This window comes from Manis javanica, chromosome 10, assembly GCF_040802235.1.
Source record: "Manis javanica isolate MJ-LG chromosome 10, MJ_LKY, whole genome shotgun sequence".
Classification (NCBI taxonomy): Eukaryota; Metazoa; Chordata; class Mammalia; order Pholidota; family Manidae; genus Manis; species Manis javanica.
Window position 1 is genome coordinate 13,710,786 of NC_133165.1, and position 25,980 is coordinate 13,736,765.

General features: G+C 35.7%; 1 protein-coding gene across 4 annotated transcripts in view; it reads right to left on the minus strand.

Annotated features, from left to right (window-relative positions):
• Positions 1–25,980, minus strand: part of TMTC2 (transmembrane O-mannosyltransferase targeting cadherins 2) — a 400,347-nt gene that overhangs the window by 166,979 nt on the left and 207,388 nt on the right. For all 4 annotated transcript variants that reach the window (XM_073214780.1, XM_073214779.1, XM_073214781.1 and 1 more), the window contains one exon: positions 18,043–18,157. In XM_073214780.1, the coding sequence (XP_073070881.1) occupies positions 18,043–18,157 (115 nt within the window). The remainder of the gene's footprint in view (positions 1–18,042; positions 18,158–25,980) is intronic.

Here is a 25,980-nt window from a genome sequence, read left to right on the forward strand (position 1 = left end):
ATTCAACACCACAAAAATCTGTGGGATGCAGCTAAGACCGTGCTAAGACGGAAGTATATTGCAATACAGGCCTACCTTAGGAAAGAAGAACAATCACCAAAGAATAGTCTAAACTCACAATTAATGAAACTAGAAAAAGAAGAACAAATAAGGCCCGAAGTCAATAGAAGAAGGGACATAATAAAGATTAGAGCAAAAATTTTAAAAAAAGGAAGAATAAAAAAATAGAAAGAATCCATGAAACCAGGAGCCAGTTCTTCGAAAAAATAAATAGATAAACCCCTAGCAAGACTTATCAAGAAAAAAGACAATCTACACACATAAACAGAATCAGAAATGAGAAAGGAAAAATCATTACAGACACCACAGAAATACAAAGAATTATGAAAGAATACTATGAAAAATTATATGGTAACAAACTGGATAACTTAGAAGAAATAGACAACTTTCTAGAAAAATACAACCTTCCAAGACTGACCCAGGAAGAAACAGAAAATCTTAATAGACCAATTATCATCAAGGAAATTGAATGGGTAATCAAAAAACTACCTAAGAACAAAACATTGAACCAGATGATTTTACTGCTGAATTTTATCAAATATTTAGTGAAGACCTAATACCCATTCTCCATAAGGTTTTCCAAACAGTAGAAGAGGAAGGACTACTCCCAAACTCATTCTACAAGGCAGCATCACTCTAATACCAAAACCAGGCAAAGACACCACAAAAATGAAAATTACAGACCAATATCCCTGATGAACACAGATGCAAAAGTAATCAACAAAATATTAGCACACTGAATTAAAAAATACATCAAAAAGATCATCTATCATGATCAAGTAGGATTTATTCCAGGGATGCAAGGATGGTACAACATTCAAAAATCCATCAACATCATCCATCACATCAACAAAAAGAAGGACAAAAAACACATGATCATCTCCATAGACGCTGAAAAAGCATTTGGCAAAGTTCAACATCCATTCATGATAAAAACTCTCAACAAAATGGGAATAGAGGGCAAGTACCTCAACATAATAAAGGCCATATATGACAAACCCACAGCCAACATCATACTTAACAGCAAGAAGCTGAAAGCTTTTCCTTTAGGATCAGGAACAAGACAAGGATGCCCACTCTTCCCACTTTTATTCAACATAGTTCTGGAGGTCCTAGCCACAGCAATCAGACAACACAAAGAAATAAAAGGCATCCAGATTACCAAGGAAGAAGTTAAACTGTCCCTGTCTGCAGATGATGTGATATTGTACATTAAAAAAACCCTTAAAAATCCACTCTAAAACTACTAGATCTAATATCCAAATTCAGCAAAGTTGCTGGATACAAAATTAATACACAGAAATCTGTTGCACCCCTATACACTAATGATGAACTAGCAAAAAGGGAAATCTGGAAAACAGTTCCATTCACAATTGCATCAAAGAGTAAAATACCTAGGAATAAACCTAACCAAGGAAGTGGAAGACCTATACTGTGAAAACTTTAAAACACTCATGAGAGAAACTTAAAAAGATACCAATAAATGGAAACACATCCCATGCTCATGGATAGGAAGAATTAATATTGTCAAAATGGCCATCCTTCCTAAAGCAATCTACAGATTCAATGCAATCACTATCAAAATACCAACAGCATTCTTTAACAAACTAGAGCAAATAGTTCTAAAATTCATATGGAACCACAAAAGACCCTGAATAGCCAAAGCAATCCTGAGAAGGAAGAATAAAGCTGGGGAGATTATGCTCCCCAACTTCAAGCTCTACTACAAAGCCACAGTAATGAAGACAATTTGGTACTGGCACAAGGACAGAACCATATTCCAATGGAACAGACTAAAGAGCCCAGATATAAACCCAAGCATATATGGTCAATTAATATACAATAAAGGAGCCATGGATATACAGTGGGGAAATGACAGCCTCTTCAACAGCTGGTGTTGGCAAAACTGGACAGCTACATGCAAGAGAATGAAACTGGATTAGTGTCTAACCCCATAAATAAAAGTAAACTCAAAATGGATCAAAGACCTGAATGTAACTAATGAAACCATAAAACTCTTAGGAGAGAACACTGGCAAAACTCTCTTGAATATAAACATGAGCAACTTTTTCCTTGGGCAAGGGAAACAAAATAAAAAATGAACAAATGAGACTACATCATGCTAAAAAGTTTCTGTACAGTAAAGGACACCATCACCAGAACAAAAAGGCATCCTACAGTATGGGAGAATATATTTGTAAATGACATTATCTGACAAGGGGTTAACATCCAAAATACATAAAGAATTCACACACCTTCTCCAAAGAAGAAATTCAGATGTCCAAAAGGCACATGAAAAGGTGCTCCACATTGCTAATTATCAGGGAAATACAAATTAAAACCACAAGGAGATATCAAACATCCAAAAAGCACGGCCAACATCCAAAAGACAAACAACAACAAATGCTGGCAAGGATGTGGAAAAAGGGGAACCCTCCTAGACTGGTGGTGGGAATGTAAACTAGTTCAACCATTGTGGAAAGCAGTATGGAGGTTCCTCAAAAAACTCAAAATAGAAATACCATTTGACCCAGGAATTCCATTTCTAGGAATTCACCCTAAGAATGCAGCAGCCCAGTTTGAAAAAGACAGATGCACCCCTATGTTTATCACAGCACTATTTACAATAGCCAAGAAATGGAAGCAACCCAAGTGTCCATCAGTAGGTGAATGGATAAAGAAGATGTGGTATATATCCACAATGGAATATTATTCAGCCATAAGAATAAAACCAATCCTACCATTTGCAACAACATGGATGGAGCTAGAGGGTATTATGTTCAGTGAAATAAGCCAGGCAGAGAAAGACAAGTACCAAATGATTTCATTCAGCTGTGGAGCATAAGAACAAAGCAGAAACTGAGGGAACAAAACAGCAGCAGACTCACAGAACCCAAAAATGGAGTAACATTTACCAAAGGGAAAGGGACTGGGGAGGATTGGTGGGAAGGGAGAGAGAAGGGGAATAAGGGGCATTATGATTAGCACACATAATGTAGGGGGAGGCACAGGGAAGGCAGTATATACAGAGAAGAGAAGTAATGACTCTATAGGACTATGCTGATGGACAGTGACTGTAATGGGGTATGTGATGGGGACTTGATAATGGGGGGAGTCTAGTAACCACAATGTTGCTCATGTTAATTGTATATTAATGATACCAAAAAAACCCAACCAAACAAAAGGCTAATTATTGAAAACAAATGGTATTAAAAATTGGTTCATCATTCAACTTCAGGACAGCTCAGATTTTTACTTTAACCTGGAATTTTTATTGTCTAGAAAACTGCCTGCCTGTCATTTTCCAAATCTAATGATGAGATGGATTATGCTGAGCAGGCCGGGTGTGGTTCTTCTCTAAATGAAATTGTCATTTCCTCACACTCTTCTCCTTATCAGAACAGCAAGGTGGGGTCACTCCTCTTTCTTGCCTTTTATCCAACCTCCATCTAGTCATCTCCAACAATAAGGGTTTTCTGAGGCAAAATAAATGGGGGTGCACTACAATTAAAAGCAATGGAGGAGCAAAGAAAAAGGGCATCCTACAGTGCCCTTCCATTCTGCAGAGGTAAATAGAGACAGAGAAAGAAAACGTAGGAAGGAAAACTTCTAAAGTAATCCATAATACAACCTTCACATGTAAGGAATTCAAGGAAAATGTCTGTACCTAAATTATTGGCAGCATTCAACTACCAAATATGTATCAAGCTTGTACTGTGAGCTAAGCATTATGCCAGGGACTCAGGATATCTACAAAAACCTTGCCTTCACGGAGCTTACAGGTTAGCAATATACAAAATAAATGATAAAGTTGCATTTATCTTAATATTAGTATATATAATTAAACAGGAAATTATATAGTTCACTAGAAGGTGATATGACATATGACTAAAGGTTAAAAACAACAAAAAAAGAACAAGGACTTAAAGGAGAGCAGAAATGTAAAAGTGGTAGAAGAGCTGCAGTTTCAATAGGGTCACCTGGGAGGTCTCACGCAATTCTTTGAAACCAAGAACTGAAAGAAGTGATCCAAGATACAGTTTAGCCATAGAAATAATGTCATAGGCTTACTTAGATAAATCCCATATAACTGAAAAATAAGCAGCAGATGCCAAGATACTCATTTTTAAAATTCATTATCATCTTAATAGCTAGGTGGCCTCAAACTTCAAGTATACTTTAAGTAACTTCTAAGCAAAATATAGTTACATTTTGTATAAGAGAAAAAAGTTAATTAATTAAATAGAAGACAATATTACTATATTTCCTGGTGTGTCTAGGAAATAATTCTTAAGTCACAATAATTGGAAATCTGTGGAGGACTGATTTGAACTACACAAATAACAAATTTACATCTGCTCATTTTCTTCAGGAGCAAAGAAAAAAGAAACTTTTTTGTCATAATGCAAAACCACCTTCTGAGAACGCTGAAATTAATTTTGTTGAAATTCTGCTGCGTATCAGCCTGCACTTTCCACATGAACATAATTTTAGGAACAACAGCAAAAAAATGCTTCTGGACATTGAGGCAACTTCCAATCAGTTTTAAAGTTAACCTAAATAAAAGGCATTAAAACAGGATGTGATCATGAACTTCTTTATAAATCTTTTTTATGGTCTTTCTAATGCACGTCCTCCAATTTAACTAAAGTGCTCTGGATGAAAATGACTAAAAAATTAAAGGCCATTTTAATTAGATTTCAGAAAAATGCCTTTCATCATTTTTGCAAAATGGAAAGTAGTTTAACATTCCCTACACAGTTAATCTTGAATGAATATTTCTACATGGTAGAGCGTGACCTACATAGTGCCATTTTAAAAGTACATGTGTAACAGAACACCTGAAAGACAAATAAGCAGAGGAATAATTCAATCTCCTCCTTCCACTCGCCAGGCTCCAATTCCTAAAAGGATTCTGATTTCCCCCCATTTTATTCTGGGTTACAGGGGGAGGGCAAGACTTTTCAGTTCCAGCAGGCCGTCCTAGAGACCAATACTAGAGTGTGTAGTTTCCATCACTATAAACAAAATGAGTGTGAAATAGTAACTAGTTAAATTCTATTCAAAAGCACTTGTTGAGTACCAAGGAGGTGTCGAGGACTTCATTACAGACTGGAAACAAAGACATAAAAAATTTACACCCCCCTCTTGCCAGGGAGCTCTTAGTATGAACTTCAGTTCTTTGGTCAGTGTCTATGCATTTCATAGGATAAATTTATTCTCTGGAATATCCTGTAGTGTTGTGATGGCAGAATGCTATTCTCTACCGCATTCAGGAGAAGTGAAAAATACTTCCAAATATCTAGACCCATGATTGATACCACTATTTTTCCCCCATAGAGACATAAAAATCCTATTGAAGTACTTAACTTCTTTACAGTACCTGATCTTTGGCCATTTCTCCCCGTCTTACTGTTCTATCCATCAGCTTCATTGACATTAAACACCCCAGTCTTCTTTCCTTCTCCTTGAGCACACTTTATGATGCCACTTACTCTACCAGGCTTATTAAATATTAGCATCCCCCAGGATTCCACCCATGGTCTTCTTTCATTTAGCCTTATATAAATTACACACACATTCACATACACAATAAACAAACAGTTTCAATTTATTCACTTGGATAATTATAACTCCAAAATCTCCACCCTTTATCTGAGAATACTCTCATGAGCTATAGAAACACTTTCTAGTTACCTAGTGAATGCCCAATAGTCATCTGAAACTCACATAGCCAAAACTGAACAATTTTCCCCCAAACCACCTCATTCATTTGTCTATAGTGTGACTCCACTTTTCTTTTCTTTTCCTTATTTTTCTTTTTCTTCAGGTTGAGTTAGGTCTCTGAATGCCTTCTCACAGGTTACCTCTTCAAAGAGACATTACTTTATAACTTATTTTAAAATCCAAATTTCAAGCTACCATAAAGAAGAAACTACACTTTGTTTATTTCCACCATCTATTACAATACCTGTCATTCTGAAGGCACTTAATATTTGTTGAATGATTAAATCAATCCTAACTTCCAACACATGAATCGGCAAATGTGCTCAAATGTATAAATGTACTCAGAAGATATATTCAGTACTAACCAAACTTTATAACTGGTCATCCTTTCTCAGAGATGTGTGAAAACTAGTGATGTTTGACATAGGTGTTATAAAAATTGAGGATTTTAGAGTGGTAAGAAAATAGATTCTCCCTGAAAACAAACTGTAAAATCAACTCACAATGAATCAGAGAACAGGTATGCAAAACAGGCTGTGGAAAATGGCAGCTCTGAAGCTCGCAGATATGAAGTGTTACCCTGCCTAACTGCATTAGCAGAACAACTGGGTATTAAATGTAGACGTGTGCATGGAAGACAAAGAGATGTGATTTAGAAGAAGGGTCTGTAAATGGGAACGTACAGAGGCACGTGCGCATAGCACTTATTCTAACATTTTCTAAAGAAGACCTGAATGTAAGTCATGCCAGGCTCTTAGCCTGGTGTTCTTATGAATTAAATAATTCCAATGTATGTCTAGATATGTTTGCCAAACAAACGTAGATTCCCATTTAGATCTGACTAGACTTGGAGCCATTCCAGTACCTGTGACAGCACAGTGAAGAAAACCCTATGAAAACACTGGCACATGGGTGTTTTCTCTTCCACCTTTGTGTTCATGTCATATATGTAGGTCCTGCAGGGACTGGTTACCCCAGGCAACTAAGCACCCAGACAGCACCTGATCCCAAAGACCGGCTTTCTTCCCTCGTACATGTGCAGAAACTTACTGAATACTACTAAATGCTGTATAATGAGCTTTTATGTTACATACAATTTGTATATTCAACTAATAATCACATAATATGCTTAACACTATAAAACCTATAACAAGAAATGTTTTATCTTGTGCTTTCTTCTCTTCTAACTGACCTAGACATATTGAATTTGTAACTTCTCCATAAATCACGTCTGACTTCACCATCCTGCAGACACCCAGATCACTATGCAGTACCTCTTTTCCCTTCATCTATCCTGGCATGCTGACAAGACAGACCGAGCCAAATTTCTTGAATACAGTATATCACGGCCAACACTCAAAAATGGATTTAATGTGAAATATACTCAAGAATTTACATGCAACATCTTTCTGTGTTGACAGATAGTAACTGCACTAGAGGGAGTGAGGATTTAATAATAATGGTAACTGTTGAGCCACTGTGTTGTATATTTGAAATGAATATAAGTATCAACAATACTTCAATTAAAAACAAAGAATAAACTATTTTATCATGTAAAAAATTTTACAAACTGATACAGTGTTTATTCAAAGTGTGTGTCTAGATGTTAAGTACTGAGAACTGATATTTTATTTTGTTGTAATTACAGAATAAAAAGGTATAAATCTTTAAAAAAAGAATTTACATGCACAAATGTATATGTGGTTGATGAAATCATTAAGCATAGTTCACTATCCCTAGTTTCAAATAATCACTAATTTTTACTTTCAGAAATATTTTCAATAAAGGCTACATTTATATTCTTAGGTGATCTCTGTTTGTCCTGTAGAGATGGTTAATATTACATTAAGTCAACAACTTAGAATTGTAAATTGCCAAAAGACAAATTTAAATAATGTGCTTCTAAGAACAAAAATCAGGTGTATAGCCACTTATATCTCAAGTAGGAGTTTAAAAGGACTACTAATATTTTAAGAATGATGAAGTATCTTATTGTGTTTTTAATAAATCAGAATACAACATACACTTCATTATTTTACTATTTAATTCTTCTGATTAACAAAAGAAAATATCAGAATTTGTTTTGTTGAAATATCCTTTGGCTGGTTATCCAATAAGTAACTTATCTATTATTTTCTCTTATCTATTCTGAAAAAGTTTGTTTTCAATATGTTTGTAATAAAATATTTCCAGTGTTCAGTGGGAGAACGTGAAAGAGAACTCAGGCACTAGATGATATATTCCAGAATCTTTATTCCACATCAGTATGTGTATAATAATAATAACCATGGTCCTGTGAGGGAATTTGACTACTCCTGTGGTTTTTGGATGGTGACTCTTTTTATAGATAAGAGAAAAAAGTTGTAGATAAATCATAAGTGAACATAGCCAATAAAACGAGCTGGGAAAGAAGATCAGCCAGTTATAATATGCAAGACACAGGATCGTTGTCCAACAAACTTGAACTATGCTGATTTTCATTCATTAGTGTATTCATTAATTAACTCTTTAATTAGTTTATTAATTCATTCACTAAGTGTTACTTAAGCTGAGAGAAAGGAGGCATATGAAACAGCCAGGCAAAAAGCATGGGATATGATGTGTAAAGAGGTCAGAAGGGGAGAAAATAGTGGAGAATGTCACAGGCAAAATAAATAGTATATGCAGAGACCTCCCAGCAAATAAGAATACTGACATATTTGGAAAATTCCAAGAACCTTCACCTAAAAATCATATATATGCCAGAACAACAACAAAATCTTAGACTTAGGCATATGTAGAAAAGATAAAATCTAAACAATCAGAAGCAAGTTTAAAATATAATGAAGGAAAAAAAGAGATTAAATTCACATTAGCAAAAATAATTTTTTAAGAAACATTAAGAATAAATCAATCTCAAATATGTGAGACATTGGTGAAGGAAAACAAAATTTTCATGAAGGGACATTTACAAATTGAAATAAATGGAGAAATAGGTGTATCTGGAAGGCAAATGTCAAAGAGTGGAACAATATCAGGTCTCCTCACTTTAATGACTTTAAGTCACTGCATAACCAATCAAAAGCCCAGCTGGACTTCTGATGTGACTTAACAAAGCTATGATCAAATTCACATTAAGGATAAAACACTTAGGAATGACCAAGAAGTGTTGGAAAACAACTAACAAGGATGGAAAATGTCTCTTAAAATATAAACTCTAGTATACGTTACAGTAAATAAAAGTTTGTTCTTGGTATGGGTTACAAAAAGACGACAATAAGTCCAAAACAACGACCCCATGTTTACATATGATTTAGCCTAAGGTACCAGCAATTATTCAATACTTATTATGGGGATATTACTTTCAAGTTGGAAAACATATATACCTTAATATGAAAAATAATGCTATCTAGAGTAGATTAAGGACCTAACAACAAAAAAACGATTCTAAACATGTTCTGAAAAATGTACCATAGTTTTGTCCTTTTGTTTTTGTTTTATTATTAGGCTGAGAATGGTCTTCACAGAGACACAGAGGCTGTAAATGAAAAGACCTGTGGATTTTTCAGAATATCAAGTTATGTGCAATAAATATTTTCATTAATAAAAAGACAAGGAAAAACTAATATACTTGCAAAAATGTTTGCATAAAAAATTAATAAATAAAGTCTGTGTGTGTGCACCTGTGTGAGTTCATGCATGTGTGTGCAGTGAGGACGGGCATTTGACTTTACCCCATAAATCAAGAAAAACTTTCTCCAATAGAAAAGTAGGCAAGATATATGAACAATTAATTCCAAGGAAAATTACAAAGAGCCAATAAGCATAAGAAAAATTGCTCAACTCCACTTGTAATTAGGGAAATGGAGAATGAAGTAACATAGTTTTGAAACCATCCCATTGGATGTTTATTAGTGCCAACTATGGAATAGCCTCAATGGAAACAATTTAATGTTAATTGAAATGGGGGGGAGGGTCATGGAAGTTATGATACATCAGCACACACATATATACACATGCACTGAAAATCAATAGTGCGGTTTATATGCAGGGTAAAAAAAAAAAGTATGTATGTATAACTACACATATAAATGCTCATGAAAACACTGAAACGGTATATACTAGAGGAAGAGAAAGGGGTGTAAGAAATGCAATCATAGGAACTCTTATGGATTATGCCATAATCTTCAGTGCTGCTTCAATGTTTCATTTTTTTTTCTGAAAACCCTGTGTACATTTAAAAAATTTTTATATTGAAGTTTCATTGACATAGAATCTTATATTAGTTTCAAGTACACAAACAGTGTGCTTCAATGTTTTACAGGATTACATTTGTGTGTTCACTGTGCACGAAAACTATCCTGTAAAATACAGTGAAAGTATGTAGTAAGAGTTAGGTCTTGCTCCTGCCCGGTGACCTGGCAGGCACCTGCAGGCTGCACCTCCTCAGACCAGGAATCAGGAAAGGGCCAGATGAGGTGTTTATCCGGAGCCCCACTGATCCCCAGCTAGGAAGAGTCCACCAAAATCTCCCAGTCCATTCACTTTCTATCAGACACGGTAAGCACTTCAGGCATTCCTGTTCCACAGTCTCTCCTGATTTCTCTGTTCTGGGAGGCCAGTCAGCTTACCTGGTATCCCCTGGCCACCTTCCTCCTTCCCTAACACACAAGTGGACATACACATCCACGGAACTCAGCAGGAAGCCCTCTCCTGAACTCTACCATTCACCTCCTCCCTCATTTCACCAGGCCTCATATGCCCCGTTTTCAGCACAGCTCAAGGAATAGCTGGGCTCCATGTCAGGCATGTGCACCACACGCCATTCTGTAATCTCGGATCCTCGGCACCTCTCAAGGTTTCTCAAAACCTAGCTCTGAATGTACAACTATATCTCATTAGAATTGGATCTATGGTAACAAGTGCCCCCACATTTCCCTGTTACTTCCCCTTAACACAGAGTTCTTGGTCTTGTGAGAGAACATAAACTCAATATGCTCTGCAAAATTTCAGCCTCATAAAGGAGCCTTTACCTGATTCCCCTCAATCCCACATTAAAAAAAAAACACTGTCTGGGCTTTCTCTCAAACTGAAGCTTCCAATAGGCAACTCTTATTGGTTGAATTATGTCTCTCTAAGATATAATTCAGCATATCTAAGAAAAGATATGCTGAAGTCATAACCCCCAGTACCTCAGTATCTGACCTCATTGGAAACAGGGTCACTGCAGATGCAACTTGTTAAATTAACAAGGGTGGGCCTCCAATCCAATATGACTTGTATCCTTGTAAGAGGATGTGAAGACAGAAACACACAGGGAGAATGCAACGTGGTAATAAAGGCAGACACCGGAGTTACACAGGTGCAAGCCAAGGAACTCCAAAGAATGCCAGCAAACCACAGGAAAGAGACAAGGAAGGACTTCCCTGGACCCCGTGAACACCTTGATTTTGCACTGCTAGCTTCTACAATTATGAAACAATACATCTCTATTGTTTCAAGTCACCCAGTTTGTGGTGCTGTATTATGGTAGTTGTGGAAACTAATGCACAAACCAACCCTCATAGAAATGTGTTTCTGAAATAGCCAAGAAAATATAACTCTAGACCTCTAATTTAAGAAGGCTCTTTCTAACCCAGAATTGTTTACTGGTAATGGTCAAAATATACTTACACCATTCAAGAAATGTGGTTATCTAACACCCACCACTAACCTTACCACTTACATTAATAAATGGGATCTGCTCTGAAATGGATTTCATAATTCATTTATAGAATCAACAAATGTAGTTAGAACTCTCAGCATGGAGACTCAAGGACCAGTAAGAAATTGCCATCATCTCAAGAAGCTGAATGTGAATAGAAATGACCACCGTGCTTCAGTACTAAATAAGGCATTGCTATTAACTTTACACAGATATTCTTTAGGTTACAGAAGTATGTATTCACTTTATTCATGTCTTATTCTTTGAGGCACATTAATCAAAGCCTTCTTGGCTCTGCTGGAGATGACCATAATTTTTTTCCTTTTCTTAATTTTAAATGGAAAGAATATAGTACTTGAATTTTAATACTGAATACTCCAATATGAATCTTAGAATAAATCCCATCTGACTTATGGTGGTGTTATAATCTTTAATAATGCTGCTGCATCAACTATATTAATTTTAAGACATGTCTACATGAATAGGCACAAGTACAAATGGCCTGTGGTAGTGCTGTTATTTTCTTCTTGCTTGTTTGCCTTTTTGGGGGGTTACTCTCTTTTGTTTTTGGTTTATAGTCAGACCTTTTACAATCAGTTATCTAGCTTCAGAAAAATAAACAAGAAGTAAAAGAAACATCACTTAACTGAAGACTTGATGGGACTCACTTGTGAAATGCCTCAACTTCCTTCCTTGTGGAGTAAATTCTTTAATTCCATTTTCAATTCTCCCAAGATTTTATTGTCAAATTGCCTACTTCTTCTTGAGCTAATGTTGATCATTTATATTCTTCCAAAAAAGCATCCATATTACTAATATTTCTTATGTATATAACTAACATTTTATTATTTAGGATTCTATATATCTGGTGATAACTACTTTCTCATTTGCAATGTTGTATATTTGAGATGTTCTATTTTGTTCTCCATTACCCTTGCCAGAAACTATTCATCTTTTAAAGTATAATCTGTGATATTTCCCACTATGTCCCAGTGTTTCTTCATATTCTTCTTCATTTACATTTTCCTTTCACTCTGTTTGACTTCTCCTTTCCTAGCTTTATAGATTAGATTATTACTTGGATTCTTACAACACAGAACACAGTGACAACTAACTTATGGTGGCAAAATTTCTATTATCCACAGCAGCGATTCCCTGTGTTATTTAAGATCATCAAAAATTGATTAAACCACATTAAACTTACTATTTGCAGTCTGAAATCTAATGCCTAATGAAGTGTTCACTGTTCTATTGAACTACCTGTTTAAATATCATTTGCAACAGACTGACTGGGACAAATCGATAACAACAGTGAAAGAACACTGGCAGAGTGTTTTTCAGCCCAGAAATCAATTGTATTTCAGAGAGCAATGAGTGCTACAGTTAAAAGGTTGAAAGTCGAGTATGTATTTATAAAATTTGACAGTGTAAGTCACTGAGCAATGGTCCATCTGCTTTGTCCCTGAAATTTATTATACCTGAAAGGAGAAACCGATACCATAACACAGAGCTGCTAAACCTGGTTTGACAGTTACTTTTGTGTGAAGTGTTGGATTTTAACAAAATTGGCAACATGAATAAAAGGCTGAACATAAGGTTACACAATCAATGTAGTGTATTTATTGCTATTAACAGTAGAATAGAAGGTCGCAAAATGGATGAAGGGGGTCAAAAGGTACAAATTAAGTCCTGAGGATATGTACAACATGGAGACTAAAGTTAATGATACTGTAGTATATATTTGAAAGTTGCTAAGTTAAAGTTCTCACAAGAAAATAAAGTCTCTGACTGTGTATGGTAACAGATGTTAATGGAACTAATATAATGCTATATGTCAATTCTATCTCACAAAAAAGTAGAATTAGACATTGTTTCAAATTTCAGATTATATGACTACTATGTGTCAGTATGGGTTGAAGTGATATCAAAACAATATCATAATTAATGGATTCAAACAATTAAAAACAATTTGTGCAGCGTTTTCTTTGTGAAAGCAACTCTTAGCTCAACTGTGCAAGCTCATGATCTTCCTAACAAAATTCTGTATTATGAGTTCAGTAAATTCAGTAACAATCACAAAAAAATTAACTTGTGTTCTCCATTAGATGTAATTCCAAGTATTTTGTTCTTCTATGTTAAGGGGGTTTTAAGTAATTTTTTTTTTCTGAATTGAAAGATACATACTGAGACTGTTTCCCACACCCTTTGTGTTTTTCTCCTAACTTGAGCAGAAATACGATTATTTCATGAGTATAGAGTCACAACATCTTAAGTTCAAATACTGGCTCCTCTATTATTCATGTGATCTTATGCAAATTACCTCTGAGTTTCATTTTCCTCGTTTTATAGATTTCATTTGAAGACAAACTGTCATAACATGTCATGATAAAGAACTAAGAAGAATGCTTGGCACACAGAACTAATTCAAGTAACCAATACTAAAGAAAAAAATTTATAAAAACTCCATCATTTTATAAATAGGAAATATAATTATAAATGCACATCTGAGATATAACTTCATATTAATGTTCTCAAATTTTAAAGTACTGTAATGCAATATTCCCTAAACTTCAGATATAACCACATATTTGTTGTACTGTTACTTACAAGTTATACCTTTTTTTCTCTATACCCAACTGGAATATTTAGGTATATGAGTTATATTTTTTTTAAATATAAACATAAAAATAATATTACACAGATTAAAGATGATCTCGAACCTCCTAGAATCATCTTGTGTCTGGCAATGGTATTGAACCTCACTTTAGTAATCATTGCATAATAATATACTTCTCCAGATTATTTTCCTAACAAAAATTTTTACCAGTATGAATTTTGTTCAATAATTTACAAAGCAAGTAGATTTATGAACATCGAATATATTCCAGAAAATCTAGGTTAACTCATTAAAAGTTAAGTAGAGTACCTAACAGGAGTTTATGATTCCCAAAAGCTTCTAAAATTGACTAATAAATATGGGTGGTTCATGCTAACTAATATAATAGGTTCATTAGCTTCAGGCTTTGGTCATAAAGCATCATTAAAAGACATAACTGAGTGTTGTATATCTGAAACCAATATAAGATTGTATATCAATGATACTTCAATAAAAAAAGGAAATATAATGAGATGCACAAAAAAATAAAAAACAAAGGACATTAACTGAGAATATGAAATGTGACTAATACCTGTTAGCACCACAAAGGAGTATTACCAGGTTATGTTTACTGGTAAGACTGAGCAAAGCTAATTCCTTTTCTTTCAATATTTGAAATAGATCATGGAACAATTTCTGAATATCAGAGAAGATTATGTAATGAAAATAGCATATACTTCTCAAAAGAAAAAAATTTATTTAGTAAACTTGGCTTTTTTCCTATGTAAATAAACAGAAAAAGACAAGTTGGCTTTTAGAACATAAGATATCAGACATATTAATATTATAGGGTTGTAAAAGATCTATCGTGGTGTATTTCATTAATACGTGATTAAAATCACTGAGGAAGTCACCTATTCTGAAATATAATTAGTTAGGATCAGAATACTGTCAACCAGATGGGTTATATAATCCAATACTTCAAAATCATTGCCAATATTTCTTGTGGAATTTAAGCGTCTCTGTTAGAGCTAACAGTTAAGTATAGTTTGAAATGCCTGTCACATTAGTAAAAGTATTTTAGAACTATATACAACATTTGTGGGTTTCCTACAAAGTGTAGGAGTTGGGGGTAATCTTTGTAATAACAACTTCTCCAGCAAGGATTTCTCATTAGGATTTGGGAAAGTCTATCTGTATGCCTTTATTGTTTATATATGCATCTACAGAGGAAGTTATAAGATGCAGCTTTTAAATTACTTGTAAACTATATTTGTCTAATTCAGTAAGTTTTTCTTCTCAGCAAAGAATAAGCCAGGATAGATAAATTTATTTTTTCTTTCAACCCTTGCACCACGGGGTATCACCAGGGTGTGCGTATCTTTTTGACAAGTGGCTATAGATAAGGGGAAAAATAAGTTCAATGGAGAGTTGGTTGTTCAACTCATTTCCGCCCCTGAAAATGTATGGAGAACAGACACCAGAAGAAAACTGTTGCAAGGCCATGGGGCAAAGCCCTGGTAGGAGTATCTCAATATGATCATTCAAGTAAAATGATGCAAATTCAAATTACTTCAAGGAAAAAGATGGTTAGATATATGGTGAGCATGAAATAAAGCAGAGAGTATCAGGGGCTACACAAACTGGAGAGGGTGTGCTCCAGCCAAAGGCCTTACAGGTAAAAAAAAATTAAAATGAATTTGTGCAGGCAACACAAAACATATGCTGACCTAATTGAGACCACAGGCCATGAGACTGAGATGCACGTTAAAGTCTAGGGGCTTACCACATTGCCAATCAGGAAAATGCAAATCAAAACCACAACGAGATATCACCTCACACCAGTTAGGATGGCCACTATCCAAAAGACAAGAAATACCAAGTGTTGGCAAAGATGTGGAGAAATGAGAACCCTCCTACACTGTTGGTGGGAATGTTAATTGGTGCAACCACTGTGGAAAGCAGGATGGAGTTTCCTCAAAAAAATAAAAATAGAAACACAATTTGACCTAGTAATTCCACTTCTAGGAATTTACCTGAAGAAAACAAAATCCCTGATTCAAAAGGATACATGCACCCCTATGTTTATCAAAGCACTATTTACAATAGCCAACATATGGAAGCAACCTAAGTGTCCATCAATAGATGAATGTATAAAGAATATGTGGTACATATACACAATGGAATATTATTCAGCCATAAAAGTAAAAATCCTGCCATTTGCAACACATGGATGGATCTACAGGGTATTATGCTCAGTGAAATAAGGCAGGCAGAGAAAGACAAATACTATATGATTTCATTATTTGTGGGATATAAAAACGAAGCAAAACAGAATGAACAAAACAGCAGTAGACTCATAGACACAGAGAAGGTACTGGGTGGTTACCATGGGGGAGGGGTTGGGAAGAGTGGGTATGGAGTGGGAGGGGGAGAAAGGACCCAAAATTCTCAATCACAATATACATTGGTTACAAGGATGATAGTACAGCACAAGGAATATAGTCAATGATTCTGTAGCATCTTTCTGTGTTGACAAATAGTAACTGCACTAGAGGGGGTAAGGATTTAATAATACAGGTTAACTGTTGAACCACGTGGTGTTGCACATTTGAAGTCAATATAAGATCGTAAATCAAAGATATTTCATTAAAAGAAAAAAGTCTAGAAGCTTACCAATAAGGTAAATGTACAAAGAAGAAGTTAAACTGAGCTCATTCTCTCTGCTTCCCCTTAAGAATCTAGATTTCTTGTGTGTGTTTTTATTTTTTCTTTTTCATATCTGTGCTTTTAGATTCAGCCAATACAAAATATCTACATGTAAGCAGAACATACACATATTAAAAATTAACTTCCAAATTAGTTTGACACTGTCAATATTACACAGCATTCATTAAACAAAAGCAATAGACATCTTATTACACATAGCACCTGCCTACAGAGAACTGGTCTTCCTCCGTTCTATACCTACTCTGGAGACACCGTCAATGGAGGTGTCTTACTGTCCCTGCCACAGTGCCCACTGCTTCACTCAAGAGAGGACACATGACACCAGAGGGTCATTCAAAGACCTTTTCTAGCATTAAAAGAGACCAAGACAATTCCTTCTGAGATTGAGAAGGATGAGGATGTCACATGCACAGAGGTACAGGAGTCATCTTTCCTACTGACACAGAGACCCGCAGAGAATGGAGTGATCCCAGAAGAAACTAGAGACACAAAATGGAACAAATTCCTGAAATATAATAAATCACCTGGACAAAACTGTGCCTATATCTAGTCAACCCCAGAATTTTCAATTATGGAAGTTAATAAATTCTCTTGTGTTTAAACTAGTTTAGACTGTTTCTATTACTTACAAACAAAAGAATGTCATAAATATAAGAGACAAAGAAGAGATTTCAGTTTAATTTGTACTATCCACTCACACCTTGCTATACACCCTAGGGCTTCCCATTCAAAGAGTAGACCAAATTTTTCCCCGAGGGATTTTTCTAATCCAACATACAAAGACAGTAATTCTAAATTATCCCATTATCCCACCCTAATCATCAATGTTTTTAGATAGGGATACAAAAGAAAAAAACACTACCTTATTTGATAACTCCCCAGGCTTAGTATATATTCTCTCTATATTTTGACACAGCCATTCTTTAATAGAGGATAAAATTTATCATTATTAATAGTCAAGGTATCAATTATTAAAGTATCAGACACACTAGCCTTATTTTATGAACCCAACTAAGTATTGACAGAATTTAAAATACCAACCATAATACATCAATATCGACGAGGTGGTCCAAAACAAAGAAAACACAAATGCCATCCAATCTACCAATCTTAGAGACATGATTAATGAAAAAACTTTTTCAGAAAAACCATTATCACCACCTCCATTTCCAGCAGTTAAATCAATAGTCTCTCTCACCACAGGCTTCAAAGGTGAACCAAGCCAAAGAATGAAATGCATACTCACAAATTATAAAGCATGTCAGCCATGTTGCTCCGGTAATACAAAGCATTTCTATAGGCGCCTTCGGCTTCAGAAATTTTGCTCTGACTCTTCAGAACATTTCCAAGGTTACCCCATGCTGCCAAGAAGAGACAGAGGTATTCAGGCTGAGCATCAATCCAATTATAACATGACATAATATCAGGCCACCAGGAAGTACCACAGGGGGAGAAAAACCTTCAAAAGACATTTTTAAGAAGGAAAACTTATTTCCTGTATACTCCAACATTTCATCAAACCAAGAGATAAAATAGAATCAAAGCCTAAAAAATGTAAAGAAATTATTATGTCTCGAAACTGATGATATACATATACACTTCATCATAATGCCAAGAACAATATTATCTTAAGATCACCTACAAAGACTACATGCTTTTTCAAATTTCAGTAGGAGTCTTCATGGCCTGAAATTATTGCATATTTACTGAACAAAAGAAACTGTGAGAAATCATCTTAAACAAAGATTTCCCTGAATCATGCAAGAAATGATTAATGACATAGAAGAACGGGGACTAAAAAGCAAGATAACTAAGTAAGATCAAAGCTATAAGGAGGCTTAACAGTCATCAGAACATATAAGTAAAACAAGTATATATATATCATTTATTCAAAAATAATGTTCTTTCATACTCTTTCTAATAAATTCATCGGTAGGAAAATCAGCATTTCAGTATTTTCACACATCACCAAAATAGTATTTCATACATAAAAAATGTATTTAAAAATCTTATGTCCTATGTACCCTTTACTTTTCACCACAAATAATCATGATTTTTCAACATCAAAAAGAACAAAAAAATATACTCTCAATAGCTGCCTGCACAGCGTCTCTCAGGCAGACCTCTCTCTCCAATGTGGACAGTTCTCATCTTCCCTTCCTACAAGGGGATGTGGCATTGAGTCCTGGAGACAGAGTCCCTCTCAACTACGGACAGGGGCGAGAAGAAGGTATGCCTATGTCAAGATTTATCTGGGTAATTACTATCTGGAAAATGAAAGCGGTTTTGAGTTTTTAATGCATAAACAAGAGTAGAATCCTTCACCCCAGCTTTGCTTATGTGCCCTCTAGTTCAACACTCTGGGCCTTAATTTACTCATCTGTAAAAGGGGAAAACTAATTAGTATCTTATGGGTTTTGCCAAGATTGAGTTAATTTACCTAGGGTGTTTAAGACTGCCACACAGCAAACACTCAATAAATATCTGCTATTATCACTAATACTTTGGCTGATACTCCATGTGATTTATGACAGCAGACATTGCTATAGAAATAACATCAAGTACAATGCACTTTATGCCTTTCTGTTATCTACAGAAAATAATAATCTTTCATATTTGGGAAGTCATGGACCTCCTTTGGCCTTTGATAGGCAAGAGGAAAAGCACTGTACTTATAATTATCCAGCACCTAAAATGCCACATACCACACCACACTATGGAAATTTACCATCTCACTGAGCTCTCACGCAGTCCTGTACATAAACATCGCATCCACTCTGCAGACAAGGAAACAGACTCAGAGACACGAAAGAACTTGCCAATAACGCAGGCGTGACAGAGCGGAGATTCCAGTCCAAAGCTGGCTGCTTCCAAACTTTTTCTACCCTCCACCTAACAATTTCATAGCATGTTTTATTTTTGACTGCAAACCAACATTCACACACTACAAATTAGGGCTTGACAGTGTAAGCCCACAGAAGACTGAATCCTTACACCGAAAACAGTTTAAAATATCATCAAAGTCAAACAGTAAATTTAGTAACTGGAAACACAAAGTAGGAAAAACATGATGAAATAAATTACAAATATGTTCAAACTTAATAGGCATAAGATCACATATATTTTATATCTAGCCTCCCCAACACCACTACCAAATTAAATTAGGGCACTATGGAAAATTCTAGTAGCCAGGCTGTTTTTCAGCCCACCTTACCCCTCCCAAAATTTGGCTGATTGTGGCATCAGTGAATGAAAATATGTTTAAATAGGAATTACTCCAGAGAAAGTCATCCAAATATTAATTAAAGCACCAGAAAAACATCATTTTAATGTTATTCCATCTAAACCATCATCTTAGAAAAATATGTTAAAAAAATACCTAATAAAGAAATTACTTTGATTATTTTAAGGTGCATTTCCAGAGAAACAGGTTGATTTTTTTAAGTACATTTACCTCAATGAAATGAAAAATCGATAAGCGTTTCTCTTGCTAATAGTCAATAGACATAGAGTTACATCTAGACTACATGTTTACTTATTTGGTTAGTCATTCACTTATTCATTCGTAAGTGTATTTATTTATTAAACAGATATTTGTCAAGTGCTTATTTTGTGCCAGGGACTTGAGGGCTGGGTACTTAGAACTGTTCATACATAGGAGTTCCCACCCACACGGAGCTTATATTTGAAGTAAGGAGCAGGGTGGGAATGAGTGTGATCTTTAAGGACTAAAGGATATAGAGCCAGCCTTGCAGAGGTCGGTGGTTCTGGGTAAAGGGAACAGTAAGAGCAAAGGGTCTAAGGTGGCTTCCCCTGGGACAGGCTGCAGAGCACGTAGTTATTTCAAAGTGAGAATACAACTCAGAATTGAAATTCATCAGCAAGGTTATCTGGGGCAAAGCCACAACATGATACCACATTTCTTGTTTTTTTTTTGTCCAAACAGAAATCTCTCACATCCTTATGATTAAGTCATTGACCCAGGTAACTGGGAAAATAAAAAGAAAACCCCCAAATTAAGCATACATTTTTAAAACAACTTTTAACTTCTCACGGGTGGGAGAAGAAGAAAGAAAGGGAGAGAGGCAGAAAGGAAGCACCGATTTTGACATCCGGAGTTCATCTGACACTCACACCAGGTTATTTTGGTCTCCTGTTGTACATATAAAATCTTACCGCCTGAGACAAGGTTGCTTTGGGATGATGATAAATGGGATGAAGCAAGGTCACTTCATAATTTTGCTGAACACACAAAAAAAAAGTCCACTGTACAACCCACAAAATACCAGACCTCCTCCTCTCTGGCCAAATGAATGATTTCTTTATCCAGTCATAGTATGTTTTATTTTTGACTGCAAACCAGCATCTAACCTAGAGGACACCCCTGCTTCCTTAGACACTCTCTCCAATCATACAACGGAAGCCCAAATCCTTTATTAGGACATATAATGAGATACCCCAGGATTCCATGGTAAAGTGTTCTCTCAGTGCAAGGAGTAATGAAGCCAACTTTTTTACTACCAGCATGTTCCTGGTGGTCTGTGGCCTAAAAGCACTGGCATGAGGATTTCATCAGACTCCAACATGAAAACAATCCCTTCACAAGATCCCTTCTTCCTTAAATAATTGTCCTTCAATGCTTTGCTTACCAAAATACATTTTAGGTTTTTTAAGTCAGAGGAGCCACAATTAAGCCTAAAATTGTTGGGTTTTGGTGTGAAAACTGCCATCACTATTTCCATAATTTCAAATTTAAATGTTATTGATTTTTGCATCAGTGCTTCCAAAACTCTGATAATACAAAGATCAGATCACTTTTAAAAATGTAAAGCTAGCCTACAGAATATGGATTAAAATAAAAAATCCTATCAGGAACCAAATATACCATAAAAGCTGTTCAATGAGAAAAAAAGTAAAATAAATTATTGTTTAATGGAGAATTCATTTAAAATCTGTTATAGATATATCATAGTTTAAAGGAAAATACATTAAAGTGTAATATAAAGAGTACATTTTGGAAGGACCAATGTGATGATTTCTCATCAATATAATTAACCTGTAGAATTAATCAGCATGGTTATGGGGTTTTTTGTCCTATTATTTGACAATTTCAATAATATCAACCAAGCCAACTTCTTTATATCAGATAATTTTTTAAATGCAGGTAGTCTGACCACAAGAAAATACTCAAACCAAAACTTGAAAAATATGGAGGAATACTCCATGGCTTATGGATGGGAAGATTTAAGATATAATAAAGATGTCAATTCTCCCAAATTTAAACTATAAATTCTATATAAATCTTATCAATATTTTAACATCAACAAACTCAAAAAGTGTATTGTAATCAAAATTTAGGAGAAAACTGAAATTGAATTTTTATACCATATTCACCATATACAATGGTAAACTAAAGACAGCTTTAAACACAATGTGAAAAGGTAAAATGAACAGAAGATTATATTGAATATCTTTTGGAAGGGAAGGACCTTCTTAAAAAGACCTCCAAATATAACTCAAAAGATAAGAAAAGATGATGTCAGATTGGATTAAAAATGGTGGCATGAGAGGAGAGACAGAGGTTTCCTCCTAAAACTGGATACAATTAGAAAATATAGTTGGTGTAACTAATCCTGAGAGAGCAACAGGAAAGAAGGCAGTGTCAGACTGCACACACCTGGAGAAAAGAGCAGACCTCAGCAAACGGGGTAACGTACCAGAGCTGGGGCTCTACGGGACCCGAGCCCCTCCCCCACCCCAGCTCACCGGCGGGAGGAAGAGAAACTGAGTAGGGAGGGAGTGGAAGGCGTGGGACTGCTGAAAACCTAGCTCCGGAGATCTGCGCTGGGAGCACAAACCTACGTTTCATGGTCCTTGCATGAGACTTGCATGACTACCAGGTTGAAAAATTAATACTGGCAGAGTTCCTGGGGAGACTGGGGTTGCGGCTGCTTGTGGAAAGCAGGGATCCATATCCGGCTGCTCTGAGACAAAAACTTATACCTGTGTGACCAGCCCACTGGCTCAGGCAGTGGAGACAGGGACAGGAGCTAGGAGGCAGGGAACAGCGCTTTCCTCCCACCCCCAGGCACCAGTACTATACTCCTGCCACCGCCAACATTGATTCAGGGACTGAGCAGCTCCAGAATAGAGCTTCTGGACACTAGAGGGCACCTTATACAAACATGAAACGCCAAAGGAACCTTGTCCAGAGTAAAATTATTAAAACAACTCTCGAAAAAGATTTGAATGATATGGACCTCGTGACTCTTCCTGAAAGGGAGTACAAAATAAAAATCATCAACATTCTACTGGAGGTAAGGAAAGACATCCAAGAACTCAGGAATGAATTCAGGTCGGAGATCCAATTGCTGAAGAGTACGATGGAGGGTACTAAAAGCAGGTTCGATACGGTGGAGGAGACAATGAATGAAATAGAAACTAGGGAAGAGGAATACAAAGAAGCTAAGGCACAGAGAGAAAAAAGGATCTCTAAAAATGAAAGAATATTGAGAGAACTGTGTGACAAATCCAAGCGGAACAATATTCACATTTTAGGGATACAAGAAGAAGAAGAGAGAGAGGAAGGGATAGAAAGTGTCTTTGAGGAGGTAGTTGCTGAAAACTTCCCCAATCTGGGGAAGGACATAGTCTCTCAGGCCATGGACATCCACAGATCTCCCAACACAAGGGACCCAAGGAAGACAACACCAAGACACATAGTAATTAAACTGGGAAAGGTGAAGGATAAGGACAGACTGTTAAAAGCAGCCAGAGGCATAAATAAGATCACATACAAAGGAAAGCCCATCAGGCTATCATCAGACTTCTCAGTGGAAACCTTACAGGCCAGAAGGAAGTAGCATGATGTATTTAATGCCATGAAGCAGAAGGGCCTGGAACCAAGATTACTTTATCTGGCAAGATTATCATTTAAATTTGAAGGAGGGATTAAACAATTTCAAGATAAGCAAAAGCTGAGAGAATTTACCTCCCACAAACCAACTCTACAGTCTATTTTGGAGGGACTGCTATAGAAGGAAGTGTTCCTAAGGTTGAATAGCTATCACCAGAAGTAATAAAACCACAGTAAAGAAAGTATAACAATTAATTACTAAACAACTGCAAAATTAAAATAACTCTGCCCAAAGTCAATCAAGGGATAGACAAAGTATACAGAATATGATACCTAATATATAAAGAATGGAGGAGGAGAAAAAAAAAAAGAACGTTTAGATTGTGTTTGTAACAGCATACTAAGTGAGTTAAGTTAGACTCTTAGATAGTAAGGAAAGTAACCTGGAACCTTTGGTAACCACGAATCTAAAGACTTAAATGGCAATAAGTACATACCTTTTGATAATCACCCAAAATGTAAATGGACTGAATGCACCAATCAGAAGACACAGAGTCACTGAATGGATAAAAGAACAAGACGCATCTATATGCTGCTTACAATAGACTCACCTCAAACCCAAAGACATGCACAGACTAAAAATCAAGGGATGGAAAAAGATATTTCATGCAAACAACAGGGAGAAAAAAGCAGGTGTTGCCGTACTAGTATCAGACAAATAGACTTCAAAACAAAGAAAGTCACAAGAGATAAAGAAGGACATTATATAATGATAAAGGGCTCAGTCCAACAAGAGGATATAACCATTATAAATATATATGCATCCAACACAGGAGCACCAGCATATGTGAAACAAATACTAACAGAACTAAAGGAGAAAATAGAATGCAATGCATTCATTTTACGAGATTTCAATACATCATTCACTCCAAAGGACAGATCCACCAGACAGAAAATAAGTAAGGACACAGAGGCACTGAACAACACACTAGAACAGACGGACCTAATAGACATCTAAAGAACTCTCACCCAAAAGCAACAGGATACACATTCTTCTCAAGTGCACATGGAACATTCTCCAGAATAGACCACATACTAGGCCACAAAAAGAGCCTCAGTAAATTCAAAAACATTGAAATTCTACCAACCAACTTTTCAGAATACAAAGGTATCAAACTAGAAATAAATTGTACAAAGAAAGTAAAAAGGCTCACAAACACATGGAGGCTTAACAACATGCTCCTAAATAGTCAATGGATCAATGACTGAATTAAAATAGAGATCCAGCAATATATGAAAACATATGACAACAACAACACAAAGCCCCAAATTCTGGGGCAAGCAGCAAAGGCAGTCGTAAGAGGAAAGTTTAGCAATCCAGGCATATTTAAAGGAGGAAAAACAAACCCAAATGAATAGTCTAACGACACAATTATCAAAACTGGAAAAAGAAGAACAAATGAGGCCTAAGGTCAGCAGAAGGAGGGAAATAATAAAGATCAGAGAAGAAATAAACAAAATTGAGAAGAATAAAAAAATAGAAAAAATCAATGAAACCAAGAGCTGGTTCTTTGAGAAAATAAACAAAATAGATAAGCCTCTAGCCCAACTTATTAAGAGAAAATGAGAATCAACACACATCAACAGAATCAGAAACGAGAAAGGAAACATCACGACAGACCCAACAGAAATACAAAGAATTATTAGAGAGTACTATGAAAACCTATATGCTAAGAAGCTGGAAAACCTAGAAGAAATGGACAACTTCCTAGAAAAATACAACCTTCCAAGATTGACCAAGGAAGAAACACAAAATCTAAACAAACCAATTACAAGCAAAGAAATTGAATTAGTAATCAAAAAACTACTCAAGAACAAAACCCCCGGGCCAGATGAATTTACCTCAGAATTTTGTCAGACATGCAGAGAAGACATAATACCCATTCTCCTTAAAGTTTTCCAAAAAATAGAAGAGGAGGGAATACTCCCAAACTCATTCTATGAAGCCAACATCACCCTAATACCAAAACCAGGCAAAGACCCCACCAAAAAAGAAAACTACAGACCAATATCCCTGATGAACATAGACGCAAAAATACTCAACAAAATATTAGCAAACCGAATTCAAAAATACATCAGAAAGATTGTATACCATGACCAAGTGGGATTCATCCCAGGGATGCAAGGATGGTACAACATCTGAAAATCAATCAACATCATCCACCATATCAACAAAAAGAAGGACAAAACCCACATGATCATCTCCACAGATGCTGAAAAAGCATTCAACAAAATTCAACATCCATTCATGATAAAAACTCTCATAAA